The following is a 17,871-nucleotide window of genomic DNA, read 5'->3' on the forward strand; positions in this document are numbered from 1 at the left end:
TCCCACTTACGAGTGAGAAATTGCAGTGTTTGGTTTTCTGTTCCTATGTTAGTTTGCTGAGAATGATGGTTTCCAGCTTCATCCATGTCCCTGCAAAGGACATGAACTCAATCTTTTTTTATGGTTGCATAGTATTCCATGGTGTATATGTGCCATATTTTCTTTATCCAGTCTAACATGATGGGCATTTGGGTTGGTTCCGAGTCTTTGCTATTGTGAATAGTGCTGCAGTAAACATACATATGCATGTGTCTTTATAGTAGAATGATTTATAATCCTTTGGGTATTACCCAGTAATGGGATTACTGGGTCAGATGGTATTTCTAGTTCTGGATCCTTGAGGAATTGCCACAATGGTCTTCCACAATGGTTGAACTAATTTACACTCCAACCAACAGTGTAAAAGTGGTTCCTATTTCTCCACATCCTCTCCAGCATCTGTTGTTTCCTGACTTTTTAATGATCGCCATTCTAACTGGCATGAGATGGTATCTCATTGTGTTTTGATTTGCATTTCTCTAATGACCAGTGATGATCTTTTTTTCATATGTTTGTTGGCCACATAAATGTCTTCTTTTGAAAATTTCTGTTCATATCCTTCGCCCACTTTTTGATGGGGTTGTTTGTTTTTTTCTTGTAAATTTGTTTAAGTTCCTTGTAGATTCTGGATATTAGCCCTTTGTCAGATGGATAGATTGCAAAAATTTTCTCTCATTCTGTAGGTTGCCTGTTCACTCTGATGATAGTTTCTTTTGCTGTGCAGGAACTGTTTAGTTTAATTAGATTCCATTTGTCAATTTTGGCTTTTGTTGCCATTGCTTTTGGTGTTTTAGTCATGAAGTCTTTGCCCATGCCTATGTCCTGAATGGTATTCTAGGTTTTCTTCTAGGGTTTTTATGATTTGAAGTCTTAGGTTTAAATCTTTAATCCATCTTGAGTTAATTTTTGTATAAGGTGTAAGGAAGGGGTCCAGTTTCAGTTTTCTGCATATGGCTAGCCAGTTTTCCCAATACCATTTTTTAAATAGTGAATCCTTTCCCCATTGCTTGTTTTTGTTAGGTTTGTCGGAGATCAGATGGTTGTAGATGTGTGCTGTTACTTCTGAGGCCTCTGTTGTGTTCCATTGGTCTATATATCTGTTTTGGTACCAGTATCATGCTGTTTTTGTTACTGTAGCCTTGTAGTATAGTTTGAAGTCAGGTAGCATGATGCCTCCAGCGTTGTTCTTTTTACTTAGGATTGTTTTGGCTATACAGGCTCTTTTTTGGTTCCTTATGAAATTTAAAGTAGTTTTTTTCTAATTCTGTGAAGAGAGTCAATGGTAGCTTGATGGGAATAGCGTTGAATCTATAAATTACTTTGGACAATATGGCCATTTTCATGAGACTGATTATTCCTCCATGAGCATGGAATGTTCTTCAATTTGTGTCCTCTCTTATTTTGTTGATTAGTGGTTTGTAGTTCTCCTTGAAGAGGTATTCCTAGGTATTTTATTCTCTTTGTAGCAGTTGTGAATGGGAATTTGCTCATGATTTGGCTTTCTGTCCATTATTGGTGTATAGGAATGCTTGTGATTTTTGCACATTGATTTTGTATCCTGAGAAGTTGCTTATCGGCTTAAGGAGTTCTTGGGCTGAGAGGATGGGGTTTTGCAAATATACAATCATGTTCATCTGCAAACAGAGATAATTTGACTTCCTCTCTTCCTATTTGAATACCCTTATTTCTTTCTCTTGCCTGATTGCCCTGGCTAGGACTTCCAATACTATGTTGAATAGGAGTGGTGAGAGAGGGCATCCTTGTCTTATGCTGGTTTTCAAAGGAAATCCATGCAGCTTTTGCCCATTCAGTGTAATATTGGCTGTGGGTTTGTCATAAATAGCTCTTATGAAAATCAGAGGTTTTAATCAAACATAAAATAGAGGCTGGGTGCAATGACTCATGCCTGTAATCCCAGCACTTTGGGAGGCTGAGGCGAGCAGATCACTTGAGGTCAGGAGTTGGAGACCAGCCTGCCCAACATGGTGAAACCCCATCTCTACTAAAAATATAAAAAATTAGCTGGGTGTGGTGGTGCGGGCCTATAATCCCAGCTACTTGGGAGGCTGAGGCAGGAGAATCGCTTGAATCCAGGAGGCAGAGGTTGCGGTGAGCTGAGATCACGCCACTGCACTCCAGCCTGGGTAATAGAGCAAGATTTCATCTCAAAAAAAAAATAATAATAATAATAATAAGCCAGTTGCAGTGGCTCACGCCTGTAATCCCAGCACTCTGGGAGGCCAAGGTGGGTAGATCACCTGAGGTCAGGAGTTCGAGACCAGTCTGGCAACATGATGAAACCCCGTCTCTACCAAAAATAGAAAAATTAGCCAGGCGTGGTGGCGGGCGCCTCTAATCCCAGCTACTCCGGGGGCTGAGACAGGAGAATCACTTGAACCCGGGAGGCAGAGGTTGCAGTGAGCCGAGATCACGTCATTGCACTCCAGCCTGGACAACAAAAGCAAAACTCTGTCTCAAAAAAAAAAAATCATTCAGAAATCCATCAGAGTAATCATAACAGAATAACAAAATTCGTGATTATATCAATTGATGGAAAAAAGGCATTTGATATATCCAACATGCGTTCATGATTAAAAACTCTCAGCAAGTTAGTAATGAAAGAGAATTACCTCAACTTGATATAAGCATCTGCATAACAACCTCTACAGAGAACATGAAACTTAATGGTGAGGGCCAGGCACGGTGGCTCACGCCTGTAATCCCATCACTTTGGAAGGCCAAGGCAGGCAGATCATGAGGTCAAGAGATCGAGACCATCCTGGCAAACATGGTGAAACCCCGTCTCTACCAAAACTACAAAAATTAGCTGGGCGTGGTGGCATGAGCCTGTAGTCCCAGCTACTTGAGAGGCTGAGGCAGGAGAATCACTTGAACCCGGGAGGCAGAGGTTGCAGTGAGCCAAGATCGCGCCACTGCACTCCAGCCTGAGTGACAGAGCAAGACTCCGTCTCAAAAACAAACAAACAAAAAAAGGAGGAATCACTTTACAATTAGCTTACTATGTTGCTAATGTAATCAAGACACTGTGATAGTGGTAGTAGGAGAATGGGGTGGAGATAGACACATAAATCATTGGAACAACAGAAAGAACCCAGAAATAGACCCACACTAATATGATCAACTAATTTTTTACAAAGCTACAAACTGATTCCATGGAGGAAGTATAGTCTTTTCAACAAATGATTCTGGAGCAATTGAACATCCATAAACAAAAAAATGAACCTCACCCTAAACCTCACTGTCTCAAAACAGATTATGGACTTAAATGTAAAACATAAAACTATTGAACTTTTAAGGGCAAACTAGAAAATCTCCAGGATGTAAGGCTGGCAAAGAATTCTTAGACTTAAAACCAAAACCATAATCCATAAAAGTCAAGTTGACAAATTGGACTACGTGAAAATTAAAAACTTTTACTCTGCAAAAAAACCACATGAAAATAACAAAACGAGCTACAGAACAACAGAAAAGATTTGTAAGCCAGTATCCAATAACGGACTGGTATCTAGAATATACAAAGAACTCAGAAAACTCAATAGTAACAACAACAGAAAAATCAGAAAATGGGTATCCATGGCCAAGCCTGTTTTAGGGGAAAATTTTTTTAAAAATAGAAAATGGGACAAAAGACACGAACAAATGTTTCACTGGAGAGGATACACAGATGGCAAATAAGCCAATGAAAGATGCTCAGTGTTGGCCTTGTGCGGTGGCTCACGCCTGTAATCCCAACACTTTAGGAGGCCAAGGCAGACGGATCACCAGGTCAGGAGTTTGAGACCAGCCTGGCCAGCATGGAGAAATCCCGTCTCTACTAAAAATACAAAAATTAGCCAGGTGTGGTGGCGGGCGCCTGTAATCCCAGCTACTTGGGAGGCTGAAGCAGGAGAATTGCTTGCATGTGGGAGGTGGAAGTTGCAGTGAGCTGAGATTGTGCCATTGCACTCCAGCCTGGGTGACAAGAGCAAGACTCCATCTCAGAAAAAAACAAAACAAAAAAATGCTCAGTGTTATTAGCAACCAGGGAAATGCAAATTAAAACTATGATGAAATATCACTATACAATCATCAGAATTGCTAAAATTAAAAATAATTGTAACGTGAAATGCTGGAGAAACCTAAATAGTCATGCATTGCTGCTGGGAATGTAAAATGGTATAGCCACTTCAGGAAACAGTTTGGCATTTTCTTATAAAACTAAACATGCAGTTACTATATGAGCCAGCAATTGCACTCTTGGACATGTATTTCAGAAAAATGAAAATTATGTCCATACAAAAATATGTACAAATATTCATAGCAACTTCAATCATAGTAGCCAAAAACTGGGATTATAGCTCAAGGGTAGAGCATTTTACTGCATAATAGCCAAAAACTAGAAACAGTTCAGATACCTTTCAATAGGTGAATGGTTAAACAAATCTCTTGTATATCCATACATGGAATACTATTTAGCAATTAAGAACAAATTGCTGGTAAATGCAACAATTCAGATAAATCTCCAAGGAATTATGCTGCATGACTAAAGCCAATCCCACTGGCCTGCGAGCCAAGATTATGCCATTGCCCTCCAGCCTGGGTGATGGGAGTGAAACCCTGTCTCAAAAATGAAAAATACAAATATGAACTATTTTAGGGATATATAGAAAAAAATGTCAACATAAGGCAAAAAATAGAAGTCTTGGTAAAATTTGTAACCTTCTGATCACAATAAGTGCTTTGGGTCTTCTAGCTAAATATTTTTCAGAACTAAAGGGAGATAAGTCAAACTTTTTCATCTTTAAGATGTATTAAGAACTATTAAAGCTTTATAATTTAATACCCAAATATAGTCCAAAGAAATGTGTCCTTATGTTAAAGATGATTGTCATCATTGAATATATTATTTAAATATAGCACAGTTCTTGAATTATGAAAAGTACTGATTTCATATTGGAAAGTTATAGTGTGAAAGCTAATTCAGTGCTTGAGACTAATGAAATCAGTAAGCCTGAGATCATACATGATAACAGTCTTCATTTGAAGTGTGTAACTAGTCTTTATTTCTTTTGGCAGCTTCTGGGCTGGCTGGCTGAGAAACTACCTACTCTTCGTTCCACCCCTACAGACCTTATCCTTTGTGTTCCTCATCTCTACTCCTGCCTAGAAGATCGAAATGGAGATGTGCGAAAGAAGGCCCAAGATGCTTTGCCATTCTTCATGATGCATTTAGGATATGAAAAAATGGCCAAGGCTACTGGGAAACTAAAGGTACTACTTCTTGTTGCTGCTACTGCTGTTAAAAGCTATTAAAAAAAGCGAGACTCCGTCTCAAAAAATAAAAAATTTAAAAAAAAAAAAAAATATATATATATATATATATATATTTAACATGGGCCAGGCACGGTGGCTCACGCCTGTAATCCCAACACTTTGGGAGGCTGAGGCAGGTGGATCACCTGAGGTCAGGAGTTCAAGGCCAGCCTGGCCAACATGGTGAAACCCCATCTCTACAAAAAATACAAAAAAATTAGCCGGGTTTGGTGGCACATGCCTGTAATCCCAGCTACTTGGGAGGCTGAGGCAGGAGAATTGCATGAACCCAGGAGGCAGAGGTTGCATTGAGCTGAGATCATGCCACTGCACTCCAGCCTGGGCAGCGAGCGAAACTCCGTCTCAAAAATATACATATATATTAAACATGAATTTATAAGAGCAAAAAACCATATTACCTCCTGTGAGTCTCAATTTGAAATCATAACAAGCAAAAATAAAATATTAAGCAGTGTAGAAGTAAAAATCTGCTGACTTCACAGGGGTGAAAACTGTGACCTTCTAGAATGATACCTACCTTAGTGTGACTTCATAATGTGTGTGACTTCTGACACCATGTGCTGCCTCCCTTACTTCAGTGGTATTTCAAAACTAGGAGCTCAGTCATTTGTTCGACAGAGGATTTGTTCATAAGCTTCGTATGACTTTATCATTTATGTGACCTCTCACTTTTTATGTTATTTTGTCTCTCTAGCCAACTTCTAAAGATCAGGTATTGGCCATGCTAGAGAAAGCCAAAGCTAACATGCCAGCCAAGCCTGCTCCACCTGCTAAAGCAACTTCTAAACCAATGGGAGGGTCTGCTCCAGCCAAATTCCAGCCTGCATCAGGTAACTCTATCTTAAGAGGGTTAAAGGGGAAGGAAATAGCCCTGAGGAACTCTAAAAAGACATTCAGCCTTGTCTCTTTTAAATCACATTTCCTTACAGCGTAGATCCAAGCTCTCCTTCCTTCTCTCCTTACTTTCCTTTCACAAACACTTGTCAAGTAGTCAAGTACCTATTTTATGCCAGAAACTGTACTAAGAGTACAAAGGTGACTAATTTGGTTTCTAATTCTAAAATGTTTTTTTTGTTTTTGTTTTGTTTTGTTTTTAGAGTTGGGGTCTTGCTCTGTCACCCAGGAGGGAGTGTAGTGGCATGATCATAGCTCACTGCAACCTTGAACTCCTGGGCTCAAGTGTTCCTTGTGTCTCATCCTCCCAAGTTGCTGGGACTACAGGCATGCACCATCACACCTGGCTAAATTTTTTTACTTTTTATAGAGATGAGGTTTTGTTGTGATGCACAGGCTGGTCTCAAACTCCTGGCCTCAGGCGATCCTCCTGTCTCAGTCTCCTAAAGTGCTGGACTTACAGGCTTGAACCACCACACCTGACCCCAAAAGGAGTTTTGGAATAGCACATCAAAATAGTCCTTTATGAAGTGTTGCATCCTACATTTAAGGTTTCCACAACTGTTTTCTGCTCCTGGATACTATAATTAGAAGAGGAATTGGGAGAATCTAGCTTAATCTACTTTATTAACCTTCTTTAAGGGAAAATTCTTGATTTCTTTATCCTGATACTAAAATTCCATAATAAGCTGGGTGGCTTATGCTTGTAATCCCAGCAGTTTGGGAGGCCGAGGCCAGTGGATCACTTGAGGTCAGGAGTTTGAGATCAACCTGGCCAACATGGAGAAACCCCACCTCTACTAAAAATGCAAAAATTAGCTGGATGTGGTGGTGCACACCTGTAATCCCAGCTACTCAGGAGGCTGAGGCAGGAGAATTACTTGAATCCAGGAGGCAGAGGTTACAGTAAGCCAAAACCACGCCACAGCACTCCAGGCTGAGGGACAGAGCAAGACTCTGTCTCAAACTAAATAAATAAAAATAAATAAAATTCAATAATATATAACCTGTGGCCAATTCATTTTTAGACTTACTGCTTAACAATATTCTTGAATTTAGTGGAATAGAAATTGTTGATGCTATAAAGTTAGAAATTTTACAGCCTGATCAACATGGCAAAACCACATCTCTACAAAAATTACAAAAATTAGCTAGGCTTGGTGGCGCACACCTGTGGTCCCAGCTACCCAGGAGGCTGAGGTGGGAGGATCACTTCAGCCCAGGAGGTTGAGGCTTCAATGAGCCACGATCGCACCACTGCACTCCAGCCTGGGTGACAAAGCCAGAACCAGTCTCCCAAAAAAAAAAAAAAAATTTACATGTGTAAAACTCTTTATTAAAGTGCATATTCAGTTTTAACTTTTATTGGGATCTTGCTATGTAGCAGATACTGAATATCAAAGATGTCCTTACCCTTAAGAAAGTATCAGTCTGGGCTGGGCATGGTGGCTCACACCTGTTATTCCACCACTTTGAGAGAACAAGGAGGTCAAGACCAGCTTGGGCAACATAGTGCGACCCTGTCTCTAAAAAAAAAAAAAATTGTTTTAATTAGCTGGGCTTGGTGGTACACACCTGTAGTCCCAGCTCTTCAGGAAGCTGAGGTGGGAGGACTGTTTTAGCCAGGGAGGTCAAGGCTGCAGTGAGCCCTGATCATGCTATTGCACTCTAGCCTGTGTGACAGAAACCCTGTCTCTAAACAAACAAATGAAACTACAGTTTAAATGTTGGTAAATGAGATATAGATTTTCTGAATTAATTTCCCTCTTATGCTTAAAGAGAGATTTTGGGAGAAAAATTATTAGGAAAAAAAAATCTGAGCCAGGCACAGTGGCTCACGGCTGTAATCCCAGCACTTTGGGAAGCCAAGGTGGGTGGATTGCTTGAGCCCAGGAGTTTGAACATGGTGAAACCCTGTCTCCACAAAAACTGCAAAGAAAATTAGCTCAGTGTGGTGGCACAGTCCTGTAGTCCCAGCTACTAGGGAGGCTGAGGTGGGAGAATTCACTGAGCCCAGGAGGTCAAGGCTGCAGTGAGCACCATGAAGGTACCACTATACTCCAGCCTGGGAGATATAGCAAAATCCTGTCTCATTAAAAAAAAAAAGAAAAACTAACTGAAAACATCTTACAAACTGATACATTTAAGACTGCAGGCTTCCTTGTCATCATCATATATTTAACCTGTCCAAAATAAAATATTAGTTAAAGTTTATAGTATATATATATTTTTTTTCTCAAAGCACCTGCTGAAGATTCTATTTCCAGCAGTGCAGAACCCAAACCTGATCCAAAAAAGGCCAAAGCTCCAGGATTATCCTCTAAAGCAAAGGTATGTTAACTCTGTATACTTCGATGCAGACTTGCTTTTAAATATATTTTATATACTGAGTCATTCTATTAGGAAGGATCACATTATATATAAAAGAACATCACTGTTATTGATATTATCAAATTATTTATACAAATTTCTGTGGCTCATTTTTAATAAGGTCCTAAAACGGAGACGTCCTGCTCTCAAGAGGTGCTGTAATCTTCCTTTCATGTAGATTTTTGGGGAAAGATATACTTTATTGAAAGAAGAAAGGGCCGGGCACAGTGGCTCACACCTGTAATCCCAACACTTTGGGAGGCCGAGGCAGGCAGATCACTTGAGGTCAGGAGTTCAAGACCAGCCTGGCCAACATAGCGAAACCCTGTCTCTACTAAAAATATAAAAATTAGCCGGGCATGGTGGCAAATACCTGTAATCCCAGCTACTCGGGAAGTTGAAGCAGGAGAATCGCTTGAACCCAGGAGGTAGAGGTTGCAGTGAGCCAAGATCTCACCATTGCACTCCAGCCTGGGTGACAGAGCAAGACTCAGGGGGAAAAAAAAAGGAGAAAGCAAGCATTTGTAGCTCTGGCATAATAAACACTTTAGGCTGATTTGGATTTAAGAAAAGGAGTTAAATCAACTTCCTTCAAATATGGCACTGTTGTCATCATACTAGAAGATGTTTCAGTTAGTCTACAGGGAAACACCATTTGTCCCAATGGGATTTATTTTGATGCATCACCAATTCTTTCAGTATTCATGGAGAGTTAGACAATTTAAAGCAGTGTGTTCAAATGTTCAACTTTATCCCCTGGGTGATTTTTTTCATTTAATTAAGTTTATAAATCACAGAAAATTGTCATTATCTCTATCAAGATTCAGATTAATAAACATTCAGAGTGTTAATTATTTAATACTTACAAAAGGAAAATTGCAAAACTGCAATGGGTAGTAAATCTAATAGTAAATCTAAATAGAGAATTATTTAATTTACTTCCTGTAATTGATGAAAAAGTATAGAGTGAGAATGTTTTTTAGCCAGTACATGTATTATTACACCCCCATTTTGGAGTACACATTCTAGGGCCATTCTTCTAAATATTATAGTTAACCATTTTTCTTTCCTATGCTCAGGCCCTTTAACTCCTCAGTGAATTAATTTAAACTATCCAATGATGTTGTTCTTTTCCTGTCTGCCTGTCCTCATCCCAAATTTAACAAGTGCTTATTTTAGTTTTGATCACGAGTGTTTTGCAGTATTTTTGACTCCGTTCTTAATGCCATAATTTTTTTTCCAATCTTTTTACGCTTACGAAGCAGTTTCATATAAATGATCTCATATTTGTTTGGTCTGAATGACTTTAGTGTTTATACTAGAAAGAAATTCTGGCCAACTAGAAATAGTGGCCATGCTACATTTATAATAATAATGATTCCAGTAATGAAATTTGAATTTTATCTTAAATATGTGTACTATTGTTTACTATTTTCTATCTGATATGAAGATTTTAAATCTTGGATTTTTTTTTTTTTTTTGAGACGGATTCTCGCTCTGTCGCCCAGGCTGGAGTGCAGTGGCCGGATCTCAGCTCACTGCAAGCTCCGCCTCCCGGGTTCACGCCATTCTCCTGCCTCAGCCTCCGGAGTAGCTGGCACTACAGGCGCCCACCACCTCGCTCGGCTAGTTTTTTTTTCGTATTTTTTAGTAGAGATGGGGTTTCACCGTGTTAGCCAGGATGGTCTTGATCTCCTGACCTCGTGATCCGCCCGTCTCGGCCTCCCAAAGTGCTGGGATTACAGGCTTGAGCCACCGCGCCCAGCCGGATTATTTTTTAAAACCACTTTAGTGACTTAAGTATTTAAAGCATTTCTTGTAACCTTCTCTAGAAGCAAGTTCAAAAGGTCTTCAGTTTATACTATTATGATAGAGATAGATTTAAATATCAACGGAAAGAAACAGAAAAGCTTTCAAACTAAGTGTTTTGAAATGTGTAAATGCCATTCAAGATGTCATTCATGGCCAAGGTGGGTGGATCACTTGAGGTCAGGAGCTCGAGACCAGCCGGACAACGTGGTGAAACCCCATCTCTACTAAAAATACAAAAATTAGCCAGGGGTGGTGGTGGGCGCCTATGGTCCCACCTACTGAGGAGGCTGAGTCAGAAGAATCACTTGAACCCAGGAGGTGGAGATTGCAGTAAGCTGAGATCATGCCACTGCACTGCAGCCTGGGTGACAGAATGAGACTCCATCTCAAAAAAAAAAAGAATGTCATTAATAGGGAAAGCCATAGTGTTGAAGATTTCAAGAAAAAAAAAAATTATCCAGTAAACAAAAAGTTTGTGACCTAGACTAATGATCAGTAATAGCAGCTTTTCCAACTACATAACATGCTAGTCCAAGAACTAACCGACTTAAGAATATTCTCAGAAAAATTTCTAAAGAACCTGTTCAAAAACATATACAAGATTCTATGATGCATGTTTTTTTCATGTGAAATATCATGTAGAAAGATTTCTCTGTTTTCTATGGTGCCCTTTTACTGGGCAGCAGCATCATATTCTTAAGGAGAGGTGGCCAAGCTAATCAGTATTCCCTGAACCTTGGTTGTAGAGTGCACAAGGGAAGAAGGTGCCAAGCAAAACCAGCTTAAAGGAGGATGAAGACAAATCTGGGCCTATTTTTATTGTTGTTCCGAATGGAAAAGAGCAAAGGATGAAAGATGAAAAAGGATTGAAGGTAAGGAAGGATTAAGAATCGTCAGGAGATTTTTGCTTGTATTGTTATTCAGGAATAGTTTTGCTGTCTGAAATCCATGTTATTGTGAAATATCTAGGAATTAAGTGTTTCTTTTGCTTATAAATTATATTATTCTTTAGTTTATGGGAGCATTAATTCCTACAAATAAACTATAGAATAGAGTTATTGCCTATTTTTCCCTGTAAATAGAAATAAATGATTTCTTAGCTTTTTTGGTATCTTCATTTTTAAAATCAAAGAATGGAATGTATTTTTTTTTTTAATTAACTAGATAATATAAGCTTCTTCATTAATCTTTCTTTTCAAGACCTTACAAGGCAGATTTTGTGACTGTATAAATGGCTAGTTCAGTCATTTATCTTATGTTGCTTTGATTTCATTAGGTACTTAAATTTGTTTTCAAAATGCATAATCTTTTTAAAAAATTATTTGCAGTACAGAAAGTGCAAAGTATGGTATGAAAAGCATGTCTCTGTTCCAGTATCCCTCCACAGGGAGGATATTAGTACTCATTTTTTCAATGTATTACTCCAGAAATATTTTGTACCTCTACTATCATATGTATATTTTTATATAGCCCTCCTTTTATACAGATGGAGACATGCCATATTTGTTCTGTATCTCACTGTTTTCTTTTAATGATGTTTGAAATATCTGAAAGATCATTCGTATCTGTGTATATATGTGTGTATCACTGTATTGGCGCGTTATATGTATATACCTTTCTTTATCCTTATGCCAATATGTTGGACATTTAGGTTGTTTCTTGTCTTTCACTATTACAAACAGTGCTGCTGTGAATATCTTTGAATGTAGGTCTTTGTTACACATATGTGAGTGTATCTATATTAAACTCCTAGAATGACGATATGCATAATTTTGATAGATATTTCAAATTTTCTATCAAAGATGTGGCAGCAGTGTCCACCATGTTATATAGTTATATGTAGGATTGATTTTTTTTTTCTTTAGTAAGAATTGCAAGGCCAGGCACAGTGACTCATGCCGGTCGTCCCAACAATTTGGGAGGCTAAGGCAAGCAGATTGCCTGAGCCCAGGAATTCAGAACCAGCCTGGACAACATAGTGAGACTTTGTCTCTACAAAAAAATTTTTTTAATTAGCTGGGCATAGTGGTGCATGCCTGTAGTCCCAGCTACCTGGGGGGCTGAGGCAGAAGAATCACTTGAGCCTGGGAGGTTAATGCTACAGTGATCTATGATCGTGCCACTGTACTCTGCCATGCCCAGGCAACAGGTGAGACTCTGTCTCAAAAACAAAGAATTCCAAAAATGTGTATTCCTATAAGATTTTCAGAGCTGTTAAGCTTCAAGAAGTATGACACCTTGACATCTGCATTCATATTTAATTACAAATGAATATTGTTGAATTTTGAAATAATTGTATTAAATTGTTCCTGCAGCTGCATTATATAAGGCTCTCTACCTCATTTCAGTTGAACACCCTGTAGCCACTTTTCACTGTTTGTTTTTTCCAGGTGCTAAAGTGGAATTTTACTACCCCACGGGATGAATACATTGAGCAACTGAAGACTCAAATGTCTAGCTGTGTGGCTAAATGGTTACAAGATGAGATGTTTCACTCAGACTTTCAGCATCATAACAAAGCCCTGGCTGTTATGGTTGATGTAAGTCTGCAATAGATAAATATACATGTATCTCAGACATGTAAAAATACTGAGCCCTATGAAATAATCTGAAGTTTGCATGACTTGAAAAGGAAGTAGAATATACTATGTTCTCTATTTTTTAGAGCTGTTTTATTATTTGGTAGAATAAATGAATGCGTGTGTATATTTTTTAGGTCTTAATTGAAGGCTTAAAAATCTGTCATTTTATTTTTGGGCTCCAATAAAATTTAAGAGACACTTGCCTAGTAGAATTGAGATTTTGTATATTCTTATTTGTGGGAGTTTTGTTTTCTTTTATTTTAAGCACTTGGAGAGTGAAAAAGAAGGTGTTATTGGTTGCCTGGATCTTATCTTAAAGTGGCTTACCCTGAGGTTTTTTGACACCAATACAAGTGTCCTGATGAAAGCACTAGAATATTTAAAATTGCTCTTCACCTTGCTAAGTGAGGAAGAATATCATCTTACTGAGAGTGAAGCATCTTCCTTCATCCCCTATCTTGTTGTCAAGGTAATGTGGTGTTCTCTCTCTGGGAGACTGCTTGAGTTCCCAGCTGACCTCAGTTTCTATACTTTTATTTCCTCTCCCTTTTTTACTGATTATATCATGGTACCTTCCCTACTCATCCCTATTTCCCTATTCTTTCAAAACATAGTAATGCATGGGAGAATCATTACTACTTAGGAAATGCCTCACTTAATCATTATTTTCCTTGTTGACTAGGTTGGAGAACCAAAGGATGTCATTCGTAAAGATGTTCGTGCCATCCTGAACCGGATGTGCCTTGTCTACCCAGCTAGCAAGATGTTTCCCTTTATCATGGAAGGAACCAAATCCAAAAACTCTAAGCAGAGAGCAGGTGAAGCAAATAGTTTAAACTGAGATGTGAATCTCTGCGGCAGTAGCCTATAGAAGAAATAGTTTATAGATGAACAAATAAATTTCTCCAATGCCTATGTAGTTGATTCCAACCTCCTGATTTAGACTGTGAGAGTGATGAGTTGCACACTGGTGGAGCCATGGTATCAGGTGATACAGGCACCACTCAGTATCACCCTGGTGACAAAATCAAGTGCACAGGGGCCATCTGATTCACAGGCATCTCTTCCTTTCAGGAGCACTTGCTGAAATACCATTTTTTAACTGATAAAAGGCAGTAAACAAAAAATCCTAGGCAGAGCCAGAGTCAGATTTAAGTCCTTCATATATGCCAAGGGAAATTTCTCTAGTAAGGATAAGTCTCTATCCCAAATATGTGTTGTTTCATTAATCTAGCCTTTCTCCCCCATCAGAGTGCCTGGAAGAGCTGGGATGTCTGGTTGAGTCCTATGGCATGAATGTTTGCCAGCCAACCCCAGGAAAAGCCTTAAAGGAAATAGCTGTTCACATAGGAGACCGTGACAATGCTGTACGCAATGCTGCACTCAACACCATTGTAACGGTGTACAATGTACATGGGGATCAGGTGTTCAAACTGATTGGAAATGTGAGTGACTTCTCTGAACACTGTCAGCATGTTGTGAAAAGAATTACAAGATCTCCTAGGTGCTAGGTTTCCTGTCCTCTCAACTGTAGCTAAGTTTTTACTACTTTTTAGTCAACTCAACCTATCAATGTGTCCTAGAATCTGAATAGACCCTTGAGGTGTCTCTGATTAGGCTGTTTTAATAGAAATCAAGTTTTCTTTTCTGAGCATTCTATTCATAGTAAATTTGCTTTAGAAATGAGTGCTATTTTTGAATCAAGAAATCTGAGCTAGTCCCGGGTTTAAATTCATCCTGGCAGTCTGCTCTGTAATTTTTACTGCATCGAGTTTTTGGTTAAAAAGTGCTTACTTGTGTATAGTGTGGATACTAGTATCTGTCAGATCACGTCTTGAGCTACAGCCATGAGCCAGTTTTCCACTCACATTAGGTTCTGCCTCTGACCTCTTATTTCGTTTGAGCGAGTCTGGACCTCTGTCTTCAGTTACCTCATAGTGTCACCATATATTTACACTGGGCTTAAATATGTTTATTTATATTTTCTGATTTAATTCTCACTACTACTCAGTGAAGAATATAAAGCAGTTGGGAATTTTATAGATGACCAAAAATGAAGTTTCTTGCCCATAGTCACACAGCTAGATAGTGGTGACAAAACAAAAAATGGGGAAGCTTCATTTAATTTTTGACCTTTTTATTTGTAGTTACTAATTGGCTTTCTTTTTTATCCTTTCCTTTCCTTTTTTTTTTTTTTTTTTTTTTTTTTGAGACAGGGTCTTGCTTTGTCACCTAGGCTGGAGTGCAGTGGTGTGTTCACTGCAGCCTCGACCTCCCAGGCTCAAGTGATCTTCTGACTTCAACCTCCTGAGTAGCTAGGACTATAGGCGTGTGCCACCATGCCCACCTAATTTTTATACTTTTTATAGAGATGGGGTTTCACCATGTTGCCCAAGCTGGTGTCAAACTCCTGGGCTCAAGTGATCCTCCTGCTTTGGCCTCCCAAAGTGCTGGGATTACAGGCATGAGCCACTGCGCCCAGCCCCTCTCCTTCTTTCATATCTCCTCTTCCTGTTAGCAGCTAGGCAGGTATTAACAGTAGTTCATTTTGAAGTGTGGTGCTTTGAAAGTAAACATGTCCTAACATAGAAGGTTCTATTTGTTTTGATATGAAAATAGATATTATTGAGTTATTCAGTTAAGTTTCTAAATTTGGCCTCTGTTTACAGCTTTCTGAAAAGGATATGAGCATGCTCGAGGAGAGGATTAAGCGGTCAGCAAAGAGACCCTCTGCTGCACCAATAAAACAAGTGGAAGAGAAACCTCAGCGTGCACAGAACATAAGCTCCAATGCCAACATGTTACGCAAGGGACCAGCTGAGGACATGTCTTCCAAACTCAAGTATGTAGATAGAGATACTTGTTTAAGAGCATCTCTATGGCCTTTGCCTTGTGTGCTCACAGCCTGTCCTGTAACATAATCTTGAGTTCTTGTAGCCATTATCATGCATGACAGAGTGTCTGGGTAAATGTATTGTAACCAAATGTCTGATCCTTCAGTCTTCATTGTCTTTGTCTTTGTCTCAAAACCACTTCTAAATGGTCTTGTGCCTTCTTTCACTGCTTTTCCGTGGACAGAATTATGTATCGCACTTATAGGATGTAAGTACTGCCTGCTAATTTCTCATTAGCAGGGCTCTTATATCTTTCTAACTTCTGACTTGGATTCATCCCCTCTGGAGGGTGACTAGCTTAGAGTTTATAATCAGGGTAGAGGGTGTCCATAAGTACCCCATGAATCAAGTCTTCCACAAAAGTTCAATGTCATGTGGCTAAAATATTGATTCACTTTCTTCTTTGTGTTATACTTGGTTGTGCTTAATTTCCTATTCTTGAGATAAGGCTAAATAAAATACATGCAACCCAAAATTGGCTTAGGGACTCAAAATACTGCCTCCTAAGCAAGACAGCTCTATTTTGGGTTGTGTCATGAGTATAATTTTAACCAACTTGAATTTGGAAACTTTGAATCCCTATTTCTTGGATGTAAAGCTGGCCCTGACCTGTCAAGAGTGAATATTCTAAAAAGGGGTGACTAGTGGTCTCACAAAGTATAAAATGTGCTGAACACTGCATGGAATGGTACTTATGATTAGCAAAATTAAAGCACTGGTTAATTTGGTGGAAAAGAACCAGCCAGTCTAGATTTTTCTTATATATTTGCCCATAAGTAGTGAACTTTGAGTCAATATAAATATCTTTGATTGTTTTCTGCCCCATCAGGAATAGAAGTACAAGGTTTATGGGCTTTAGTGAACTAGAACAAATACTTATAACTTGGCAGGTAATGTAAGTACAAGTTAAAGTTATCTGCCCTCTTAGGATATTCATGAACCAATGTTGTTGCCTATTAAAGGCACTTGCTTAGACTCAGGGACTTAAATCATTCAGGGGGGCTGAAACCAGAAGTTGAACATCTGTCCTGAAGCTTTGGGGCAACTGACAGTGCTACTCTTGCCCTTTGGTTAAGAAGTCTCTCTTAGTTCAGGAGCCTCCTTTTGCTTCCCTTAGCCAAGCCCGAAGCATGAGTGGGCATCCTGAGGCAGCCCAGATGGTCCGCCGAGAATTCCAGCTGGATCTAGATGAGATTGAGAATGACAATGGTACAGTCCGATGTGAAATGCCAGAACTTGTTCAGCACAAACTGGATGACATTTTTGAGCCAGTCCTTATTCCTGAACCCAAGTGAGTTAAACTCTTTCATTTAAATATGAGCAGTTCATGATGATCAGACGGCATACGTGAAATGTGCCCTTTGTGGTAATGTGCAGTTAAAACTTTTTAGAACTGATTTCTTTCTGAATGATAGCAGTTGTTAACTAAGACCTGGACCTAGTGGAGAATTGTATAACTCCAGCTGACTGGGATGTCTTGTAATAGAGATTGAAGTTTTCTCTTTGCTCTGCTATCTAGGATCCGGGCTGTTTCTCCACACTTCGATGATATGCATAGTAATACAGCATCCACAATCAATTTCATTATCTCCCAAGTAGCCAGTGGTGACATCAACACAAGTATCCAAGCTCTGACACAGGTAATGGGTGTGCTTCCATGACAGGGATTCCATTGGTGGACATAGAGGCTATAAATGTGATGAATTGCACATTCGCAGAGTCATAGCATTAGGGGATTCAGGCAGTGTTTCTTTCCCGAGGAGAGAAATGCACAGGTGCCACTCAGTCATCATGTACCTCAGAGGATGTGGCTCTAATAGAGCCTTACTCTTTTTTTTTCTTTTGGTCTCACTATGTTGTCTGGGCTGGAGTGCAGTGGCTATTCACAGGCACTGTCATAGCACACTGCAGCTCCAAACTCCTGGGCTCAAGTAATCCTCCTGTCT

General features: G+C 39.3%; 1 protein-coding gene, 1 long non-coding RNA gene and 1 other non-coding gene across 6 annotated transcripts in view; 2 read left to right on the forward strand and 1 right to left on the reverse strand.

Annotated features, from left to right (window-relative positions):
• Positions 1-17,871, forward strand: part of LOC105471674 (cytoskeleton associated protein 5) — a 100,528-nt gene that overhangs the window by 66,155 nt on the left and 16,502 nt on the right. For 3 of the 4 annotated variants that reach the window (XM_024789686.2, XM_024789688.2, XM_024789687.2), the window contains exons 25-36: positions 5,116-5,310; positions 6,068-6,203; positions 8,510-8,598; positions 11,196-11,321; positions 12,840-12,989; positions 13,297-13,500; positions 13,714-13,849; positions 14,283-14,476; positions 15,701-15,873; positions 16,110-16,133; positions 17,043-17,216; positions 17,445-17,565. In XM_024789686.2, coding sequence (XP_024645454.1) covers positions 5,116-5,310; positions 6,068-6,203; positions 8,510-8,598; positions 11,196-11,321; positions 12,840-12,989; positions 13,297-13,500; positions 13,714-13,849; positions 14,283-14,476; positions 15,701-15,873; positions 16,110-16,133; positions 17,043-17,216; positions 17,445-17,565 — 1,722 coding nt within the window. The remainder of the gene's footprint in view (positions 1-5,115; positions 5,311-6,067; positions 6,204-8,509; positions 8,599-11,195; positions 11,322-12,839; positions 12,990-13,296; positions 13,501-13,713; positions 13,850-14,282; positions 14,477-15,700; positions 15,874-16,109; positions 16,134-17,042; positions 17,217-17,444; positions 17,566-17,871) is intronic. The other variant, XM_011724322.3, reaches the window with a different exon arrangement.
• The window catches only part of LOC105471673 (uncharacterized), a 37,104-nt gene that overhangs the window by 12,694 nt on the left and 6,539 nt on the right, over positions 1-17,871 (reverse strand). The gene's annotated exons all lie outside the window — the stretch shown is intronic.
• Positions 13,977-14,087, forward strand: LOC112424917 (small nucleolar RNA SNORD67). Its single transcript, XR_003015883.1, has one exon. It is a non-coding gene; the product is annotated as a small nucleolar RNA SNORD67 (small nucleolar RNA).

Source organism: Macaca nemestrina, chromosome 12 (genome assembly GCF_043159975.1).
Source record: "Macaca nemestrina isolate mMacNem1 chromosome 12, mMacNem.hap1, whole genome shotgun sequence".
Classification (NCBI taxonomy): Eukaryota; Metazoa; Chordata; class Mammalia; order Primates; family Cercopithecidae; genus Macaca; species Macaca nemestrina.